This window comes from Strongylocentrotus purpuratus, unplaced genomic scaffold (assembly GCF_000002235.5).
Source record: "Strongylocentrotus purpuratus isolate Spur 01 unplaced genomic scaffold, Spur_5.0 spur5_scaffold_11, whole genome shotgun sequence".
Taxonomy (NCBI): domain Eukaryota; kingdom Metazoa; phylum Echinodermata; class Echinoidea; order Camarodonta; family Strongylocentrotidae; genus Strongylocentrotus; species Strongylocentrotus purpuratus.
Genome location: NW_022145596.1, coordinates 32,989,587 through 33,007,525, shown reverse-complemented (window position 1 = coordinate 33,007,525; position 17,939 = coordinate 32,989,587). Strand labels below are relative to the sequence as shown.

General features: G+C 36.0%; 1 protein-coding gene across 1 annotated transcript; it reads right to left on the bottom strand.

Moving 5' to 3' along the window:
- Positions 1-468: 468 nt before the first annotated feature.
- On the bottom strand, positions 469-14,192 carry LOC100893351 (muscarinic acetylcholine receptor gar-2). The gene is made up of 2 exons (XM_003729567.3): positions 13,735-14,192; positions 469-2,709 (listed from the first exon to the last, which is right to left on the bottom strand). The coding sequence occupies exon 2, from the start codon at positions 2,494-2,496 to the stop codon at positions 1,048-1,050; it is 1,449 nt and encodes a 482-aa protein (XP_003729615.1). The 5' UTR covers positions 2,497-2,709; positions 13,735-14,192; the 3' UTR covers positions 469-1,047.
- Between the last annotated feature and the right edge of the window lie 3,747 nt (positions 14,193-17,939).

Genomic DNA, 17,939 nt, shown 5'->3' with positions numbered 1-17,939 from the left:
AGTTACTCAACCAAAAATCTAGATTCATTTATTGTTTGATTTTCAGCTACACCTACACTAAACATAAAATCAGGATTTCCATTTTGGTCACGTATTTTAAGCATTCTGACTTTCACTTCAAGAGAAACTTGAAATATCATGTTGAGCTAAGATTAAAGAGAAGGTTGAGTTCTGGGAAGAGGTAAAAATAATTTGTAAGCGTTATCGTTGTTATTATGTAAGGGTGGAAGAACATCAGATTAAACATGTTCCCTGAAAAGCATGGCTCTTCAAATGCCTTCATATTCTAAATACGACATGAAACATCTTAAAAATCGGGGGGGGTAGGTTTTTTTCGCCATGTGCTCGTGTAGTCCCATATACATCATTCTGTGTACAGTGCTTGTAACTTTGCCAAGATTTGGCCAAATTTCTTATCATTTTGATGATTCCAGAACCTTGCAATACACACAAATAGTTATATACTAGATAATCAACCTTTTCTGATAGATTCCACACCGTTTTTTTTTTCACAATGCAATCGCATGACCAGAACTCAACTTTATCTTTAAGTCACGGCGCTTGTGACCTGTCGTTCTTTACTTTGATCAAAATACTCTACACAGCTGGCGACGTGACGGAAATTCTGAAATCCTGGAATCCTAAAAGGACACAGTTCTCCATTGTAAAAGATATCTCCTTTTAGCCTCTCGTCAGGATAAACACGCATATTGGATAGTTCAGTTAAACCCATTCCCAGTTCCACTTGAGATTCTGTATGACTGTGGGTTGATTCCTCCAAGGGATTGAGTGATTTTCTTTGCTGAGCGCATACTAGTACACGATCTACTCCCAGATGGCCTTATTCTTCATGGTCTGTATCAATCCTACCCTCCCAGCTTCGACTTCAAGCGCTCCATTTCTAATTCACTTAGTCCTTACCTCCAATTGGATTTAAGCGTAAGAGGAAGACCCACACCAGAACCCTGGCAACGTTTCTTTTTTCTCTTGTCGGCCGCAACTCCATTAGACAAACGGACGTACGATGGAACGAGCGTTTGTTCTGTCTCAGAAGACATCTTTCCACTCGTAACGACGTTTGCCGCATGTAAGAATTTTCTTGAAAGCGATTTTAAAGTCTCGATTAGCAAATGCGTAACACACAGGGTTTAAAGTACTATTAATATAACAGAGGAAGTAGCTAAAAGAAAAAAGGCTGTCATTCACACAAGGGTTACAGAAACCCTTGACGATGATCAAGATACTATAAGGTGTCCAGCACAGAATAAAGAAGCCTAAAATGGTGCTCAGGGTTCTGACAGCTTTTGCTTCACGTAAATTAACCAAGACAGATGAGAGTGCCTTGCCTAGATGATGATCCTTGTGCTTGAAGTTGCTCATTGCTGATTTAAGACCCTTGCGATCAGAATTGAGGGATGAGCAGCTGTTTGGTCGTTTCATAGGATGAGTCTCGGCGTCACAGTCCGAATATACAGAATTATTGTCACTGCGCATAGATGTTGCCCAATTTGCTTTCTTGTTATAATTGTCAGGAGTTTTATCTCCACCGTTGCTATTGACGTCGAAGTCATCACTCTCATCTGCCGAGTTACACCTCTGTGGCAAGGGACTAATAGTATCATACTCCTTGCCCATCTCAGAAGAAGCCGTATCAGGTACATAAGGACCCGGATCCTGTGGAGTATCATCAGAGTCTGTTGGACCGGACACTCGATGTGTTCCATTCTCTGTTCGCGAAGGAAACACATCGGTCATCGTTGCGTTCGTTTCCGTCCGACTTCGCCTCTTCTTTTTGGTGCGCATACTGAGCCTGCCAATTAGCCTTGCCTGACTTCGCGTCAGTTTACGCGTTAAGAGGTAAATGCGAGTATATAATACCAGGATCACAAACAATGGCATCCAGTATATCAAAATAATTGATCCTGCAGTGAAGTACGGATTATTTACAAATTGAACATCGCACATATTTAATGCTACCGTTCTGTTTCCTTCAAAATACTGCCATCCGATTATGGGCACACCAAAGAGGAGTAATGAAATAACCCAAGTTGCCAGAATGAGGGCCATTGCTCGTGGTCGAGTCATTTGATGTCGGTAGGTCATAGGAGCAGACAGTGACCTGTATCGGTCGACACTAATAAGGAAGATACCAAGTACCGATGCAGCGCAGCAGACATAGTCTAATGACAACCATACATCACATACATGAGGACCCATTGGCCACTCACCTAGCAGAAGATATGTAGTATAGAATGGCATGGAGATCAAACCCACCAAAGCATCAGCCACAGCCATGCTTAAAACAAAGTAATTGCCGATGATGCGTAAACGACGCTCTCGCGCAAAGGCAATGATGACCAGAAGGTTTCCTGCCACGGTGAACAGACTGGCAAAACCTGCTGCAATTGCAGCCAGGGTTACCGTGGCTATATTGAAAGGGCGGCTCACTGCATCCATATCAGAACCGTTCAAAGTCACATTGGCTACTGGCTCCATAGTTGATACTTTTTACACAAAACTTCACTTTATTAAAACGATTACTTCGTCCGCAATGACGGGAAACGATGTAAGTTCTTTAGGTGAATCCTCGTTATACACCCTCTTCTGAATTCGGCATGTTCTTCAAAAGAGTAAAATTTGCGGATGATCCATTAGACTTTAGGGATGTCATCATTGTGACGTCAGGCAAATATACGTACTCGTTGATATCTGCAGGAAAAGATAAGAGAAATATAGAAAAATATTTTAAAAACAGTGCGTTTACAGTGATCGTCAAATGTTAAGAAGTCTAACACATCAAACGAGAACAATCTGTAGCCTCATATTAGGAATGACTTGTGTATACTTCTGCTTTGTATTAAAACATTCATTTTAATTAATAGATTATCGGAGATTTTTATAAATTTAAAAAAATCATCTATGAAAAAATGATAGACAACATTTTTCACACTAGTTTGAAAATAGGGCGGATGTGAAAAATGTGTCTTTTATAGTATTGAAGAACTTGAAAAATAATAATTCGTTTTTACTAAAAAATTATGACAATAAAAACATAAAAAAAAGGATGATAATATTAATTATAATAATAATTATGATAATAATAATGATAATATTGATAACAACAATATTACGAACAATGATTATAACAAAAGTAATAATACACATAGTAATGCTATTCACGATGATGATGATGATGATGATGAGGAGGAGGAGGAGGAGGATCGTATTTATACATATTATATTCATTATCAGTATTATTGTCAGTATTGTTTTATTCTTGATATTACAATAAAATGAATAGTAAGAAACTTGATAATAATATTAATATAATTAATATAATGAATAGCATTCATTAATGATAACAAATATATATGGATTGATTTGAATTGGTTGGTAAGACTTTAATAATCTGTATATCTACATGTAATAAGATCAATTTACCAGTCGTCTGAACTACAGTTTCCAATGTTTGCCAAACCAAATTGAGATAGTGGAGAGAGGAAATTAGTGATAATGAGATAGAGAGAGATAGAGGTGGGAGAGAGATAGAGGTGGGAGTGAGAAAGGAGGGGAATAAAGGAGACATCCATGAAGAACGAGAGAGATAGAGAGAGAGACGGGGTACATGCATGGTGTTAAAGATATGAAAGGTGAACAACTTTTAGTGAGCTTTTTCATTTTTTTCATGTTTGTGTCGAAGAGTGTTATCAATATAAAGAAATGTCCTCTGAAAAAGGTGCCCCAATATTATAAATATTGCAAGTAACAGTTTTAGGTTGTGTACCACACTTCCATACCACATGTTTGTGTACAAATTTACAAGTTCCAGTGTGAAGTGCATGTGACTCTTATCAAGACAGGGCCAGTTTGTTCTCAATTTTGATGATTCCAAAACCTCAGTGTATACACAAGGGCCCCGTCTTACATAGAGTTGATATTAATCGCTTCTTATTTGCGATTGATTAGAGAACTTGCGATTGATTTGGATCAATCGCAACACTTTGTAAGACGGGGCCTAGTACTACATTGTCAAGCGTGTTTGCTTGCGCACGACCAGAACTCAACTTTATCTTTAAAAAGGCATGCAAGGGTACAATGGTTGAGGGCCTGTTGCTCATAAGGCTCTTCTATTGATCTGAATTTCACGGGGACATGATGGCGTGGCGTAGCCATCCGTTACCTTGTACTTGAATTAGTACCGGTTCATGGTTTTACATATGCGTTCAATTGGACATCGCCTTCATCATCAAGAAAAACTCTAAAATCTCATTTGACCAATTTTTGACCTCAACCCCAACTTCCCATATATATTAAGCCATCGAGTGTCAGATATTTATCTTGTGTTAGTACAAGTGTATACTTGAATGAAATCATTTACATGAAATTTGTAATAGAACATTTTATTATTAAAAATTGTTACTATGATTCGGGGAAAAAACTAAAACATCAGATATTCTCGTTCGAAACAGTACACTATTGTAAGAACTAATGATAGACTCTCCTTTGATTTCTTTTTACATTGTTACTATCTATAATTTTCATTGATAATAAATTAATCTAAATGTAATCAATGTTTATATTAGATTTTAAAGAATTTATTTTAATAGATAATCATCTCAATAATTGAAAATAATGTCATTCTTTAAGTTTCTTTTTCTACATTCAAAATGCAGAGCTCGATCCTGCACTTAGCACTTTTTTCAATCTTTCAATATCTTTACCATTCATGTGTGACTTTCACCGGGAAAGTTTACAAATATCGGAAACTGATAATATAGATACCCATATCCCTTTTTAAGATGATGTTCTTTTTTTGTGTGTATACGCTACCATTACCATCCAACAGTGTGACATGTTAAAATTGAATTATATTTAGTTACTTGGATCGCAAACTGGTAAAGGTAGAACGGAAAGTTTTTAAATAATATTTGATAAATGACCATTGCAACTTTCAAACACACATACAACTTTTCTTCTTGTTTGTGTGTGTTACTGATGATGTGCTGCATGCATGCTTCACATTACAATCCGTTTTTAATTTCTCTGTTGTTATATTTTTGATACAATATTTTGTTTTGTTATCGGATTTTGTTTGACTCTGCTGTGTTATGTTTAAGGGAAATCTACTATATTTTTCATTTTCACTTTAACGTCAAGCAAGAACTTTAAGAACTACCAATGACTGATTTGTGCATTTAAACGAAGACAGACCACGTACCCCTAAACTAAGAGAGGCGAATGTGAATAACATGTATTTGGGGGAAATCCCATGGTCATAGATGGCTATCCAAGACAATGAATTGTTGATGAGCATATCAGTTCAAAGAAAGTCAATTGGGCGATATGACAACATTGGCGGATGTGATATAATCTCGAGTGATTTCGTGAACAACTTTTTAAACACGCTGTATTACGATGAGTTTTTTACTGTCAGAAAAAAAAATTCAATATTATGTTAAATTATATTACAGGGGACAAGTTACTCTCTCTCTCTCTCTCTCTCTCTCTCTCACACACAAACACAATCCAAACACACACATCCCTCCCCGCACGTAGCCCAGTATATCGAAGCTCTTTCCCTCTCTCTTGCTCTCTCTTATTGGTGGGTTTTGACGAACAAATTCGAAAAAGCAGCTCAAAGGTAGATGCAGGTACTTCGATCGTCGTGAGTATATCGACCCACCCCCTAACAAGCCTACTACGGAAGGACGGTAACGGATTTCTTTATTTATGACTTTCTTCCTCTCTTAAGTGACAATTTTTGCGACTCATTTGAATTCAACTACTCTAAGTGATGTAATCCTTTAGTTCAGTGCTCTTCTGAGCAATTGCCCAAACACGTTTCCTTCATTCATTTACCTTCTTTTGTAAGCACTAACATAAAGTACTGTTGTCATTTGTTTATGTCGTCACAAAAATAGCCTAATAATTTATGCTGACCATCCCTGGTTTTATAATCAAATTATAGGCTAAGATTCATCATAGATACGGGTTATTTTTACTATCAAGCCTAGCGTGACTTTTCGATAACAAGCATGCATTAATAAAATCTACGTCGGCCTGCTTCACATTAGTTTTACCTTCCACTGTGTGCTCTTCAAACCCGTGCATTTATTGTCTAACCAGAATGGTAATGCATATTCGATCAGAGGATATTACACGCTCAACCACATTATCCCATTCATTAATAATATGAAGCGAACTTTCGATTCGACTCAACTACCTCATCTATAAATGAAACGGTGCCAGGCAAAAATGTTAAGAACGTCAAAGGTATAGATGCCAGAGGTAAACAAAAATTGAAAATTGAAATGTCAGAGGTAAACAAATCAAGAGGTAAAAACAAAAGCAGAGGTAAAAGAAAATCAGACGGAAAAACTATCAGAGGTAAAAATAAAAAATAAAAAATGTCAGAAATATATCAGAGATAAAAAATAAAAATAAAAGTGTGTGTAATTGGGATTTGTATAGACTTGTATTAATCAGATATGATTATTTACGTCTGGGGACCAACGTTTAACGTCACCATCCGAAGGATGGGACTTTTTTCGAACAGGGTCCGCCTGAGCCAGTTTATAAGCGAGGACAGAGAGCTGACCAAGTGAACGTGCCGCTAGACCAACTCATATCTCCATAAAGGTTGTCTATGTCTTTTGTATATCCTTCATCTTTGAAAATGAATGATTTTGTAAAATGCTAAATATTTCCGAAAAATTGTAACAATCATAACATAACCAGAGACTTGTAAGCCTATTTTCACTTGTTAGTGGGTAGTGACGTACATGACTAAGATCATAATCACCCAGTTTGTGAAGAAATTTCGAGTCTGCTTCAGACGATGTATTGCTGGGGTAGGCCATATTTTTTTTTTTTTAAACAGTTGATCTTTGCAAGAATTTTTCCATTGGAGATTATTTCATCTATTGCAACAACGACAAATCTTCATTTACACTCTTGTGATCCAATTCACGCGCAAAGCATTTTCACTACCACGCGCATACATGCATTATTTGTACACTGCACGATATTCAACGATTTAGTGTCCCCCACTGAGCGACTTTTCGGCCGGCGCGATTTTCAAAAATAATGAAGCTGAGTCGTTCCGAATTTTTGGGCCCGATTTTAAACCCCCCCCCCTTGCAAAAATCCTGCGTACGCCCCTGATATACTTGTATATTAGTCTAACAGCTTACATGATACAACATATCTCATGACTTTACTCGATATTGCCCCCCCCCCCCCAATGAAAAATAAGAAACTTCCTCATGCTTACAAACATCCTTCGCGGTTTGCCCAGTGCCTAGTCCATATATCACCCAAGCCAAGGAAAAAAAAACATTATTGGCTGGCGCACATATAGGATTTTGATTACCTAAGTAATCGAATTATTTGCCCGATTGGTTTTTATTCACAGAAAAAAAGATTGGAGAGGAAATATTGTATTTACATAAAAATGGACTCTCCCGCTGCTTGAATTAACCCTAGCTTTATACCGTTTTCGCTAAATTAATTTTGCCGTCATGAAAATGATTGGTGTAGAACGGGCGAACTTTGTCCAGCTTATGAGTCTAATTTATCAATCTGTGTCCTACCCTTTTCCACCTTACTTTCAAAACACATTCACGAATTTATGTATCCTCTATTATTATATAATTGCTTGAAGAGGCTTGTTTTTTTAAACATCTGATGTTTATCATGGTCGTTTAAGTATTTAAGATAAATCCATGTTTTCCGTAGGCAGGCACTGCATAAGTTGCGATCCCATAATGATGATCCTTTCTCAATCTATGGGTAGTATATCGAATTGTATCCTTCCATACACTACACCCTATATGCAAAGGGTGTAGTGTACGGAAGGATAATGCTTTTTATCCTTCTCCATATCGTGTAACACTCTTCTCCCCTGTTAGCGGCAGTTCTCGTAAGTAATTGTTTGAATATAGATTTAACATGAAACCAAAGCTGCTTTAAATCTTCCTCACGCATAATTCACTTTTTATCTGGAAGGAACAAATATCCCGTTTATTTAAAAACACCATACATCTTGCAACCTCACAAACTTTACATATCAGGGTGCTTGCAAAATGTGTGGTTTTTTTTAAAGCTGCATGTAAAGCTCATTTAGAAATATTTTCAACATAATTCGCTTCCTGAAACTCTTTTTTTCTCAATTACATTTAGTCCTAGAACACAGAATATTAACTTTCCCCAAGGCCGGCATTCAGAAGCTGAGAGATCATATATTTCAACATTTGTCTGGCACACGCACAAATATCTAGTCTTATTCACATAGAAATGTCATTACAAAGTTTTTTCTCCTTTTTTTCTCCCTAACATAACACTTTAAGGTTTATTTCACCCCCCCCCCCCCCCCCACCTCCCCTGTGTGTGTTAGGCGCACGAAGAAGACCTTCCGTGAAGCAAATTTGAAATGCATGAAAAGCCATGTACTAAGTGTTAATGATCAAACGATGGTCCGTATAAGTTTAAGCATCAGCACTAAATTAACGACACTGCTAAAAACAGATCGTGTATGCGAAACACAGGAGACGTGACGTACTCCAGGCGACTGGTAAAACTCTTCTCACCAATTGGGAGAATTAAGGTCTGATCAGTACTTCATCACACTTTTCACTATATAATATTCTAATATCATTTCTTTTTGGGGGGGAGAGGTGGGTAGGGAATTAGTCCCGTCATACCCATGCTTTGAACAATTCAAGATTTCAAACAAAATTTAGGAGTTATGATGAAGAATGGAGTAAATACTAAAGTAAGAAAGTGAATATCAAATCTTTTTCAGTTTACTACCAACAAATTAATCAACAAAAATTCGTGGCACATTTCGTCTAACGTTTTAGAAAGTGAAGGTGTGCTACCAGCAACTATTCTATGTCTATCTATCATCTTCCTTTTTCCTTTTTTTTTTCTTTCTTTTTTGTTGTCCTTGACTCTGACTTTGCATAACATAATATAATAACCCGTTGTATTATTTGTTACTGACATTTTTTTCACAACTTCAAGTTTCGGGCATTTGCTTCCTTCTCTGCAATGTGTACTGTTTGATACTTTGATTTATATCGCAATATACTGAATTAGTATGAAGGTAAAACGACAAAAAGGTAAATTAAAAGAGCAATATAGCTGTTTTTGTAATTTTGTGTCTAAGCTTTCTATAAAATTACATCTTAAACAATTATGATGTCAAAGCTTGGTCATCCTGAGGCAAGGCAAAGTTCAAAATATTTGAGAAAAGTTCAGCGCCTTGAACATTCTAGTACTAGACACGTTTTGATAGACAGTGAAAAAAATCTTGGAAGAGGGCCTGGGAAAGAGAACTTTCTGGCACCGAGTGTTCAAATGTTCTCATAAAAAAGATCGGCAAATATCACTCAGAACGGGTAAAATGAAAATCTTCGAAGTGGAGTGATATTCTAGGATGAATTTTGCCCGGAGACATACTTCGATTTGCAGATTTGGTCATAACCGAGAATGTAATGGATGAACTTTCTGTCTCCTCCTTTATCCCTCACGCTTATGTTGTCTCTCTGTATAGTTTTACCGTGTATCCATCCATTCATTCATCCATCTATCCAACGATCCATATATATATCCATCCATATTCTGTATGTTAGAGTGATATGTCTCTTATATTCTTTCCTTTTCCTCTTCGCTCTGTTCTACTTGTACATACTCCTGTCATCTTGTTTTATGCTGTTTGTTTCTGTTTTCTCTACATTTGCCACTGTCCATACTCTTCATTGAATTGTCCAATTTGCTTTTTATCATTATTGCGTACTATTTACCTGTTTTTCTCTTCCACCCTTCTCTCTATGTCTTTCTCCTTGTGTTCCTGCATTCCTTCATCTCACCCTTCTCGTCTGTTCCTCTGTCACTTCCTCTTCCTCTTTCTCTGTTCTTGAGTGCTATTTTGACATGTTTGTATTCCTTGCATTTTCTTTTAATCTTAACATACACTTCACTCTGGTTTTATACGTTTCTCCAGGCCGTGATTGCACTCAAAGAAATGTCGCGATGACCTAGAATCATTGAGTTTTCTCCCATGAATATGCATCCAGAAAGGGAGCATACGATGGGTCTAAATTTACATCTAGCCAGAAGACTTTGAGCATGAAGTTTCAAAGATCCTTACTCAGATGTTCTAAAGTTTTCCAAGCCAAACGAGAAAACGGCCAAATGAGTTCCTTTCTTACATTAATTTATTTGTGCGTGTTATTTATTCACATCTATAATTTCATAGTATCAATCCGTCTTTACTTTCAAAAAAGGGTTTACCGCGTGACGTGAACGTGCATACAGGAAAATCCTCACAGCATTAAACTTCTTCAGTAAATTATATGTAAGTAAATCTAATTTGTGAGTTAATGCAACGAAAATTCTCTTCAAAGCAATTGACTCTATACTTATTACAATATTTACATCATGCAATGAAGTGAACTAGTTTGACTAATCATTATCATTAAATTGAGTGATTTTTTTTTTCAGTCACCTCCTTTTAACAGACTTTTTAATGAATGATATGTTTATGTTTGATTATTATCTCCTACTAACAAATAAATGTTTTAATTTAATCTCTGAATATTACAAAAAAAGTGTGATCACTTTGATAATTCCAGAAATAAATTAACTCTCAAAGGATTATCAATGTATTAAACAAAAAGAAAATTATACGAATAGATTTGATTGAGAACCAGATTCGAATTCTGCATATATATCTAATAGAAGCAATAGCTTACTCTACTTTAAAATGAAATTGAATCTTTATTCACTTTCTGTCCTCAAATGAAGATTTTACCTTTAAGGTACATAAGAATAACTAAAGCGCGCAGGGCAGGCAGAGGTAGAGCGAATCGATCAGTCAGACAGACGTCAACCCGCCAAACCTCCTTTCTGAAATGGCGGTCATTAGTGGAGATAAGAAGAAGGCTTATCGCTCAGGGTCGGGCTAATTTGAAACTGAAATGGAAAACAAAGATCCTGGGGTGTCTAGAACGAACCCGATATCTGCAAGCATGGAACAAGCATGGAGCATGGGAAGCTAAAGGGGCGCCATCGTGTAAGTATAATATAAATCCCCTTACGATGTACTTAAAATCATTAATGTTATATAATTCATCTATGGAAATCTTCTTCTTTTTAATTCCATATGGTATTTAGCTAGGATATCACATTCGATTTTGATGACGTAAAGTGTGGAAATACTAATCACATTTTGTTATTTAATTGGTAATTACTTAACTCAGAACTCGGTGAATACGCGCAAGACCTCTGTTGCGCGCAGTTGCCATTCATGTACACGTAAACCGCGGCGTTCTTCTTTTTCATATTTGATCGAAGTCTAAGCTAATTTCTTTTACATATAACTTCATATTCAACACGCAAGAAACAATATGCAGCTCAATAAAAACGTTCATATTCAATCCTACCAGGTTCCAAGTAAAGAAATCATACCCAGAGATTCCCTTATCATTCCATTTACCCATCGCACCCCTATACATAATTAAACCTCTCTCCCTCTTTTACCCTTCCCAGTCTATCCTTACATTACATGCTTTGAGCAGATGCAAGTGATCACATGCCATTTGAGACATTGATTGAGCAGCTCTGATTGATGGGGGTAACATAGATGGCTGACTAGCCAAGATCTAAAAAGTCAGTAATTGCTTTCTAAAATAGAAAACAAAATTAATGGAAAGCATCCATCTACACATGTGATTGTTTAGAATAAGGCAGGTAGAAGTTACGCGACGCAGCTGGTACATACTACCTCAGACAACAGTTCGAGGCGTACAACTTAATTGCGCTGAATGACAAAAACAATTAACAACAATGTTTCAATTACAAACCTAAAGGGACCATTACTGTATATCGAATTGAAGAAGCGAACATAAACGAATTGCACAAGTCAGAAAATGCAGAGATATGCACATAGTTCTCGACGAACATGCCCTAAGAGATTCCCGGGGCAGGACAGAACGAACTGAGAAGGATCTTAAAACGAATTCAAAACGACTTCATAAGTGAATCAGAGCAAATGCTAAACATATCTTTTATTAACCACTAACGAGCTGTGTATAATTATGTGTTCTGCTTGTGGGCTCCGATTTAGAGTTTGAAGTTTCAAAATAAGATGAAAAACAAATTCCCCGCAGACCCTAATGCCATATATCATAACCAATGTTAAAGTAGATAAGTAAATGTGAAAAAATGAACTCTAAACAAATCAACTCAAGCATGAATACGAGAAAAAAGAATGTTTTCATTTCTCCACTTAAAGACATATATGTTCGACAAATACTTATATTCAAGTAGTAAAATCAGGAAATTTGGCTGGCTGGCAAAATTAAACTAAAAACTTTTATTTTAAAACTACGCAAGAGGGTGAAATACTTTATTACACTGTACCATTAATTTGATTTTAGAAATAATACATTATTGAAATGTCTTATTTGACACATTATTCTCTGTCCTCGTTTATTCTTCTCGACAAGGGCGTCAGGATTTTCAGTTTTAAAATGCCAAAATATTTTGTCCCGAAAATTTGAAAATCGCGCCGGCCGAAAAGTCGCTCAGTGTAAACACTTTTTTTTTTTTTTTTTAGTCCAAAATCAAGATCAGCCAACGAAAAGTCGCTCAGTGTAAATTTTTTTTTTTTGGTCTCGAAATTGAAAATTTGACATAAGTAAGGGTAAGGCACTTTACGTTAGCCGTGCATAATTTTTTTTTTTTAATTAAACAAACAAAGTTTAGTTTTTTTAGTTTACACACATTACCGGGTTGAATTATGCTTCTCGATATGTGTCAATTTGCATGAAATTGAATACCAAACCTTGTACAACTAAACAATTTGAAATCCGTTGTGCTTTTTATCTGTTATCCTCTGATGCATGTATTTTTCGTCATAATAGTTCCTCATTTTCCAAGGATAGACGTGACTTCCTCAAAAGGCAAAGGGGAAATAGGTGAACATGTCTATTGACGATCCACTGAAAAGGTGAAATATATTTGTTTCAACATAGACAGTACATTCCCATAGAAAGCACTAAAAATATGTGTTTATTAAATTGTGTCTCATGTTTTGTGCTCGTCAGAGTGTTTTCTCAGAGAAGTGCACTCCTAAAGTTGTATTGCCGTTAGGTCTCCTTTAGGTACCAGCAGAAAAATCAGATGGTACTTCGTTCTAATAAATTGCACCTGCCTCTCTCTCTCTCTCTCTCTCCCTTTCGTTCTCTCTGTCTGTCTCTCTCTCTCTCTCTCTCTCTCTCTTTTCTCCATTCTCTCTTTAATTGTTTTGCTCTCTCATTCTTCAGCCATCCTTTTGTCCTTTCCTGTATTTCTTTGTTTGTCAATTTGTTACTCTTTGCGTGTGCGTCTCTCTCTCTCTCTCTGTCTGTATTTCCCCCCCCCCCCCACCCCCCCCCCCCCTCTCTCTCTCTCCCCCCCCCCCCCCCCCCCCTCTCTCCATTTGCTCACATTCTCATCTTTTCTCCGACATATATTAGTATTGTCGCTAGGAATACTATCTGCTTTCGACAGGGAAGAATGCTATTCACTGAAATGTATTATGTCTACATGACTGTGCTATGAATATTACATGGAGCAAAAGAAAGGTATCGAGCTCACTGCACACTGATGAAACTTATATTGTTATGAAAATGCAATCGCTGATAATAACTACGTAGAAATAAAAAAGCAGTTGGATATGTAACTTACCTAAACGCCTAAGTATCTATCCTTTGTACAAATCAATGGTTCTTTGAAAAGTGTTGATCAAATCAATGCGACAGACCTATAGAATCCTTGTGTTCAACACGAATACGTCCGTTAACTCCATTGTTTTGAATCAAACAGACATTTAGTCAATTAAGTGCAACGTTTCCTCTACAACTTGATGATCATACCGATGGTGAAAGGGTCAACTGCTGCTCAGACAACATGATTGTCTACTAGCTTCCTTTATCGACAGCCATATATCAGTCTAAACGAGAAAGCGTGTGTGTAATTTACAAGAACCGAGGCAGAAATAAAGCATTTGATTGAATGGTGTGTAACCGGCAGCCACCCCACGACTTATCTAAATTGACTTGTCTATTTTGAACTCAGTAAACAGACTGGGAACAAAAGCGAAATCCGTACCATAAATCAACACGGATGCCTTTAGTAAAAAATGGTACAAAAGATTTTTTCCGGGTGCCAGTGTAAAGATACACGATCTTGACTGTACAGCGCCCATGTATGGTAGAAAAGAGAGGGCAAATATTAACACTTGATGAGAACACGTGTTTATTTGTTTGCCACTTTTGGAAATAATAGTTAATGCAATAGATGTTTGTCATTTGATTTAACTTAATGAAAGGTAGCAGTACAAATATGACACTATAATTAGAATCAATGCTTTGTATTATTTGAATGCGTGGTTAGATCAAGGATGAATGACTTGATGATGATAACGGTGAAAAGAGAAGTTTTCAAGTTCAAGTTAGTCTCTTCAAAAACAAAATAATACAGATTTCCACGCAATAATATCAAGCATATAAACAAATCGATTGGGATTAAGGACCATCTTACATGAATCATGATTGTTTTCGTTCATTTTATGTATGTGGTACTCTTTCCTATGATCTATAAATTTAGGAACTATTATCGAACTTTGGCTATTAAATGACATCAGAATTTGAAAACATAGTTTGCTTTTTTAAATGTATGAACATTTGATTAAGACAAAAATTTGATCACAATTTATGTCTCTCTCTCTATTATGATAACTTTGATTTTTTTGTTCTTGTTACATCGAAATATAAGTTTTAAATCAAGCTTTTAAAAGAGTCCGAACAAATCGACTTGATAAACATTACCACGATTTGTAAAAAAAAAAAAAACTTAGGCAGTAAAACAGCAGACACCAATAATAAACAGCCCCAGTCTGTGACATCATCAACGATCGAACAATCATTAATGTTTATATCAAATTGTTTGACTCCTTCAAGATCATGTGGAGGGCTCCGTTGGAAAGCAGTTACTTTTACCTGAATCGGACTACCCTCCACTGTTTTATCAATTGTAATAAATAAAACATGAATATATAAATTAATAACAAATACGACATCAGAAAGAGATATAATTTATATACATGTATAAAAAGATCTATGGAGCGGTAGTTTGAGACAATGCCATGACCGTTATCTTTTCATTCATTATTTTTTATATTTAATATGGGTAGATGCGTAGAATCATTTGGCATATTATATGAACTGTCAAGGTAACATTCTAGGAATCCGATGGAATTGTGCAATTAGGGAATGCTATTAACTTATAAGCGAATTGTAGTGTAAATAATAATATTCAATTGCAATGGAACATTCCGTTCAAACAATAAAAATAATAATAATAATAAAAGGTACTCTTAAAGCACCTTCCACCGAAGGGAATATAGGGGAAATTCCGGTATATGTTTCCAGGAGAGCCACTTCATTATAGTCACTACTACGCAAATATTGGTTCAATACGATACGACCCACTGAAGACAATTTACAATAACATGTTTTACCGAGCGATGTGTGTCCTGCAAACAATCACTCGTCATATTTGATAAGTTTACCAGAAGTTCATTTTTCTCTCATATTAGCTCCCTTTTGTCTGAAGAGTTGAAATTGCATTTTCTCCACACAATCCCTTAAAATATCCATGTGATTGAATGTAGTGTTATAGCTCTCATCAGCTAAGAGGGAGGGTTGAGTTGAGCTCAGCTGATGGATCATGTAGATGGAAACTTATGTAAAATTCCAAATTGCTGTTTAAAAAATTGAAAGTGAACTTAAATAAGGTGTGGGCAGTTATTGACATGTAAATTCCCTGCTCGCGATTTTTTTATTTACCCACTTCGTATGTGTGTTTTTTTAACTTATCTCTTATTTTCAATAAAATAATTTTCATTTTATTTCTTCTCTAGATCAGAAACAGGTTTACAATCTGGTAATCGAGTGGTTTGAAAAGAGATGCCAAGGTCTTGGGTCCTATCCTTGTAGTATTAGTATCTTGTCCGTGACATTAGATTTTTGTATGGATTCTTTAAGAACATAATGATGGCAACCAAATGTTATTAACCTTTCATTCACTAAGAAAGATACATTAGCTCTCTGCAATATTCAATTTTCAGAGGTCTTCTTCTATTCTAAAATTGTGACATGTACCTCCATGACTAACCGCATTGTACATGATAGATGTGCGTGTGTTTGTGTGCGTTTAAATATATATATATTTACATATATATATATATATATTTATCGATGTAAGTTTATATGACGTGCATTAAAGCAGTTTGGAGGCATTTTGTTTTCAAGCCTAGTTCATCCTTTAAGAACTGTCTGTTTTTCACACAGAACTTCATAGTTGCCATGGCAATATGCCATGTTGCATTTGTGGATGCATCGCGCTTTTTGTTCTAGGTACGTGAAACGAAACGAAATCTAAATGTCAAACAGTCTGGTATACGTTTACGTAAAAAGTACATATCGTCTTTTGTAATCATCATCATCATCATGACCATAAACATTATCATCACCATCATTACCATCGTCGTTGTCATAAACGTCGTATACCGTACCTTTCTTTCTCCATCTATCTCTCTCTCTCTCTTCTCTCTCTTTTCTTCTCTCTCCATTATTTCTAGATAAATTTGCTTTGCTTCCCAACCGTATATCTCAAATTCCTATCAACCTTTCTCATTCCTTCTTACCCTTTTTTTCATATTTCTAATCCTAGATTTTTCTTAGCTTGCATTCCTCCGTTGTCATTTTTTTTTCTTCTTCAAATACTTGTTGAACTATCTCGTGATTGTATTGGAAAACAATCCTTATCACTGTTCGCTTCTTTAACATTTTTTATTACAGTCAGCATTCCTGACAAACATGTTAATATTGGGTATATTTCATTACATTATTCTGAAGACATGACAGTTTAATATCTTCATGATATTGCTAAGGTTCCATATAGTAACAAACTACTTTTGCAGTATTACGTCACAATGTGCATTCATGCATACCCACCCCGTCCCCTTTCACCCTACAAACATGAATCTTGATGGATGAAATAAGGAAATTATATTTTCGTGTACTCACCCTTCTTTTTTCTTCCTCTCTCGCTGTCTCTCTCTCTCTCTCTCTCTCTGGAAGATATTGCTTGATCAGTTTTAATCCATACCGCTCATCTGGGGAGAGAAAGAATAACTCAGTTTTATGGTCTACTCTTAATCCAAGTCAACTACTTAAACTCGCAAAAACAGGCTGATATGGAATTGCGATATTAATTCACTGGGTAGTGCAATATATATATATATATATATATATACATGTATACATATCTGCTAGTCTTGTATCAAGACAACGTTGATCGAGAGCACGTATATATATGTTTACTATTTGGTTATTTTCTAAGAGTATGGAAAATATGATTCTTATACATGATTGAAACACGGGCAACTGCAACTTGTAGGCATATTACAACCTCACTCATATATCACCAAATCTTCTAGGAAAGAAACGATACATTAAATCATAATCAGGAACTTATATTGACACGAAGTGAGGCTCCCTGAAATTTTGTCGTTTTCGTTACATTAATCGGTACATTCAATCTGTCTTAACAAGTGTTGTTAAACAGCACAATTACAGAACATCATCTTAAAGTCATTGGTGACATGAGACCATTTGACGGTTGAAATGAAGAGACTATACCTTCACACTTTCACATTATATCAAGCGTTACACAAGTGTCAAATAGCAATGACCTATGACCTGTACCGACTTTGAACCCTACCTGTATAAACTAAACCAGATGTTAGCTGAATGAGTGATGATCTAAGAATAGAAAGACTTGTCATCTGGGACAACTTTACACACACGTACAAATATAGGTAACAT

Excerpts from the sequence above, each read along its gene's own strand:
- LOC100893351 (XM_003729567.3), bottom strand. The coding sequence starts at position 2,496 with ATGGAGCCAGTAGCCAATGTGACTTTGAACGGTTCTGATATGGATGCA.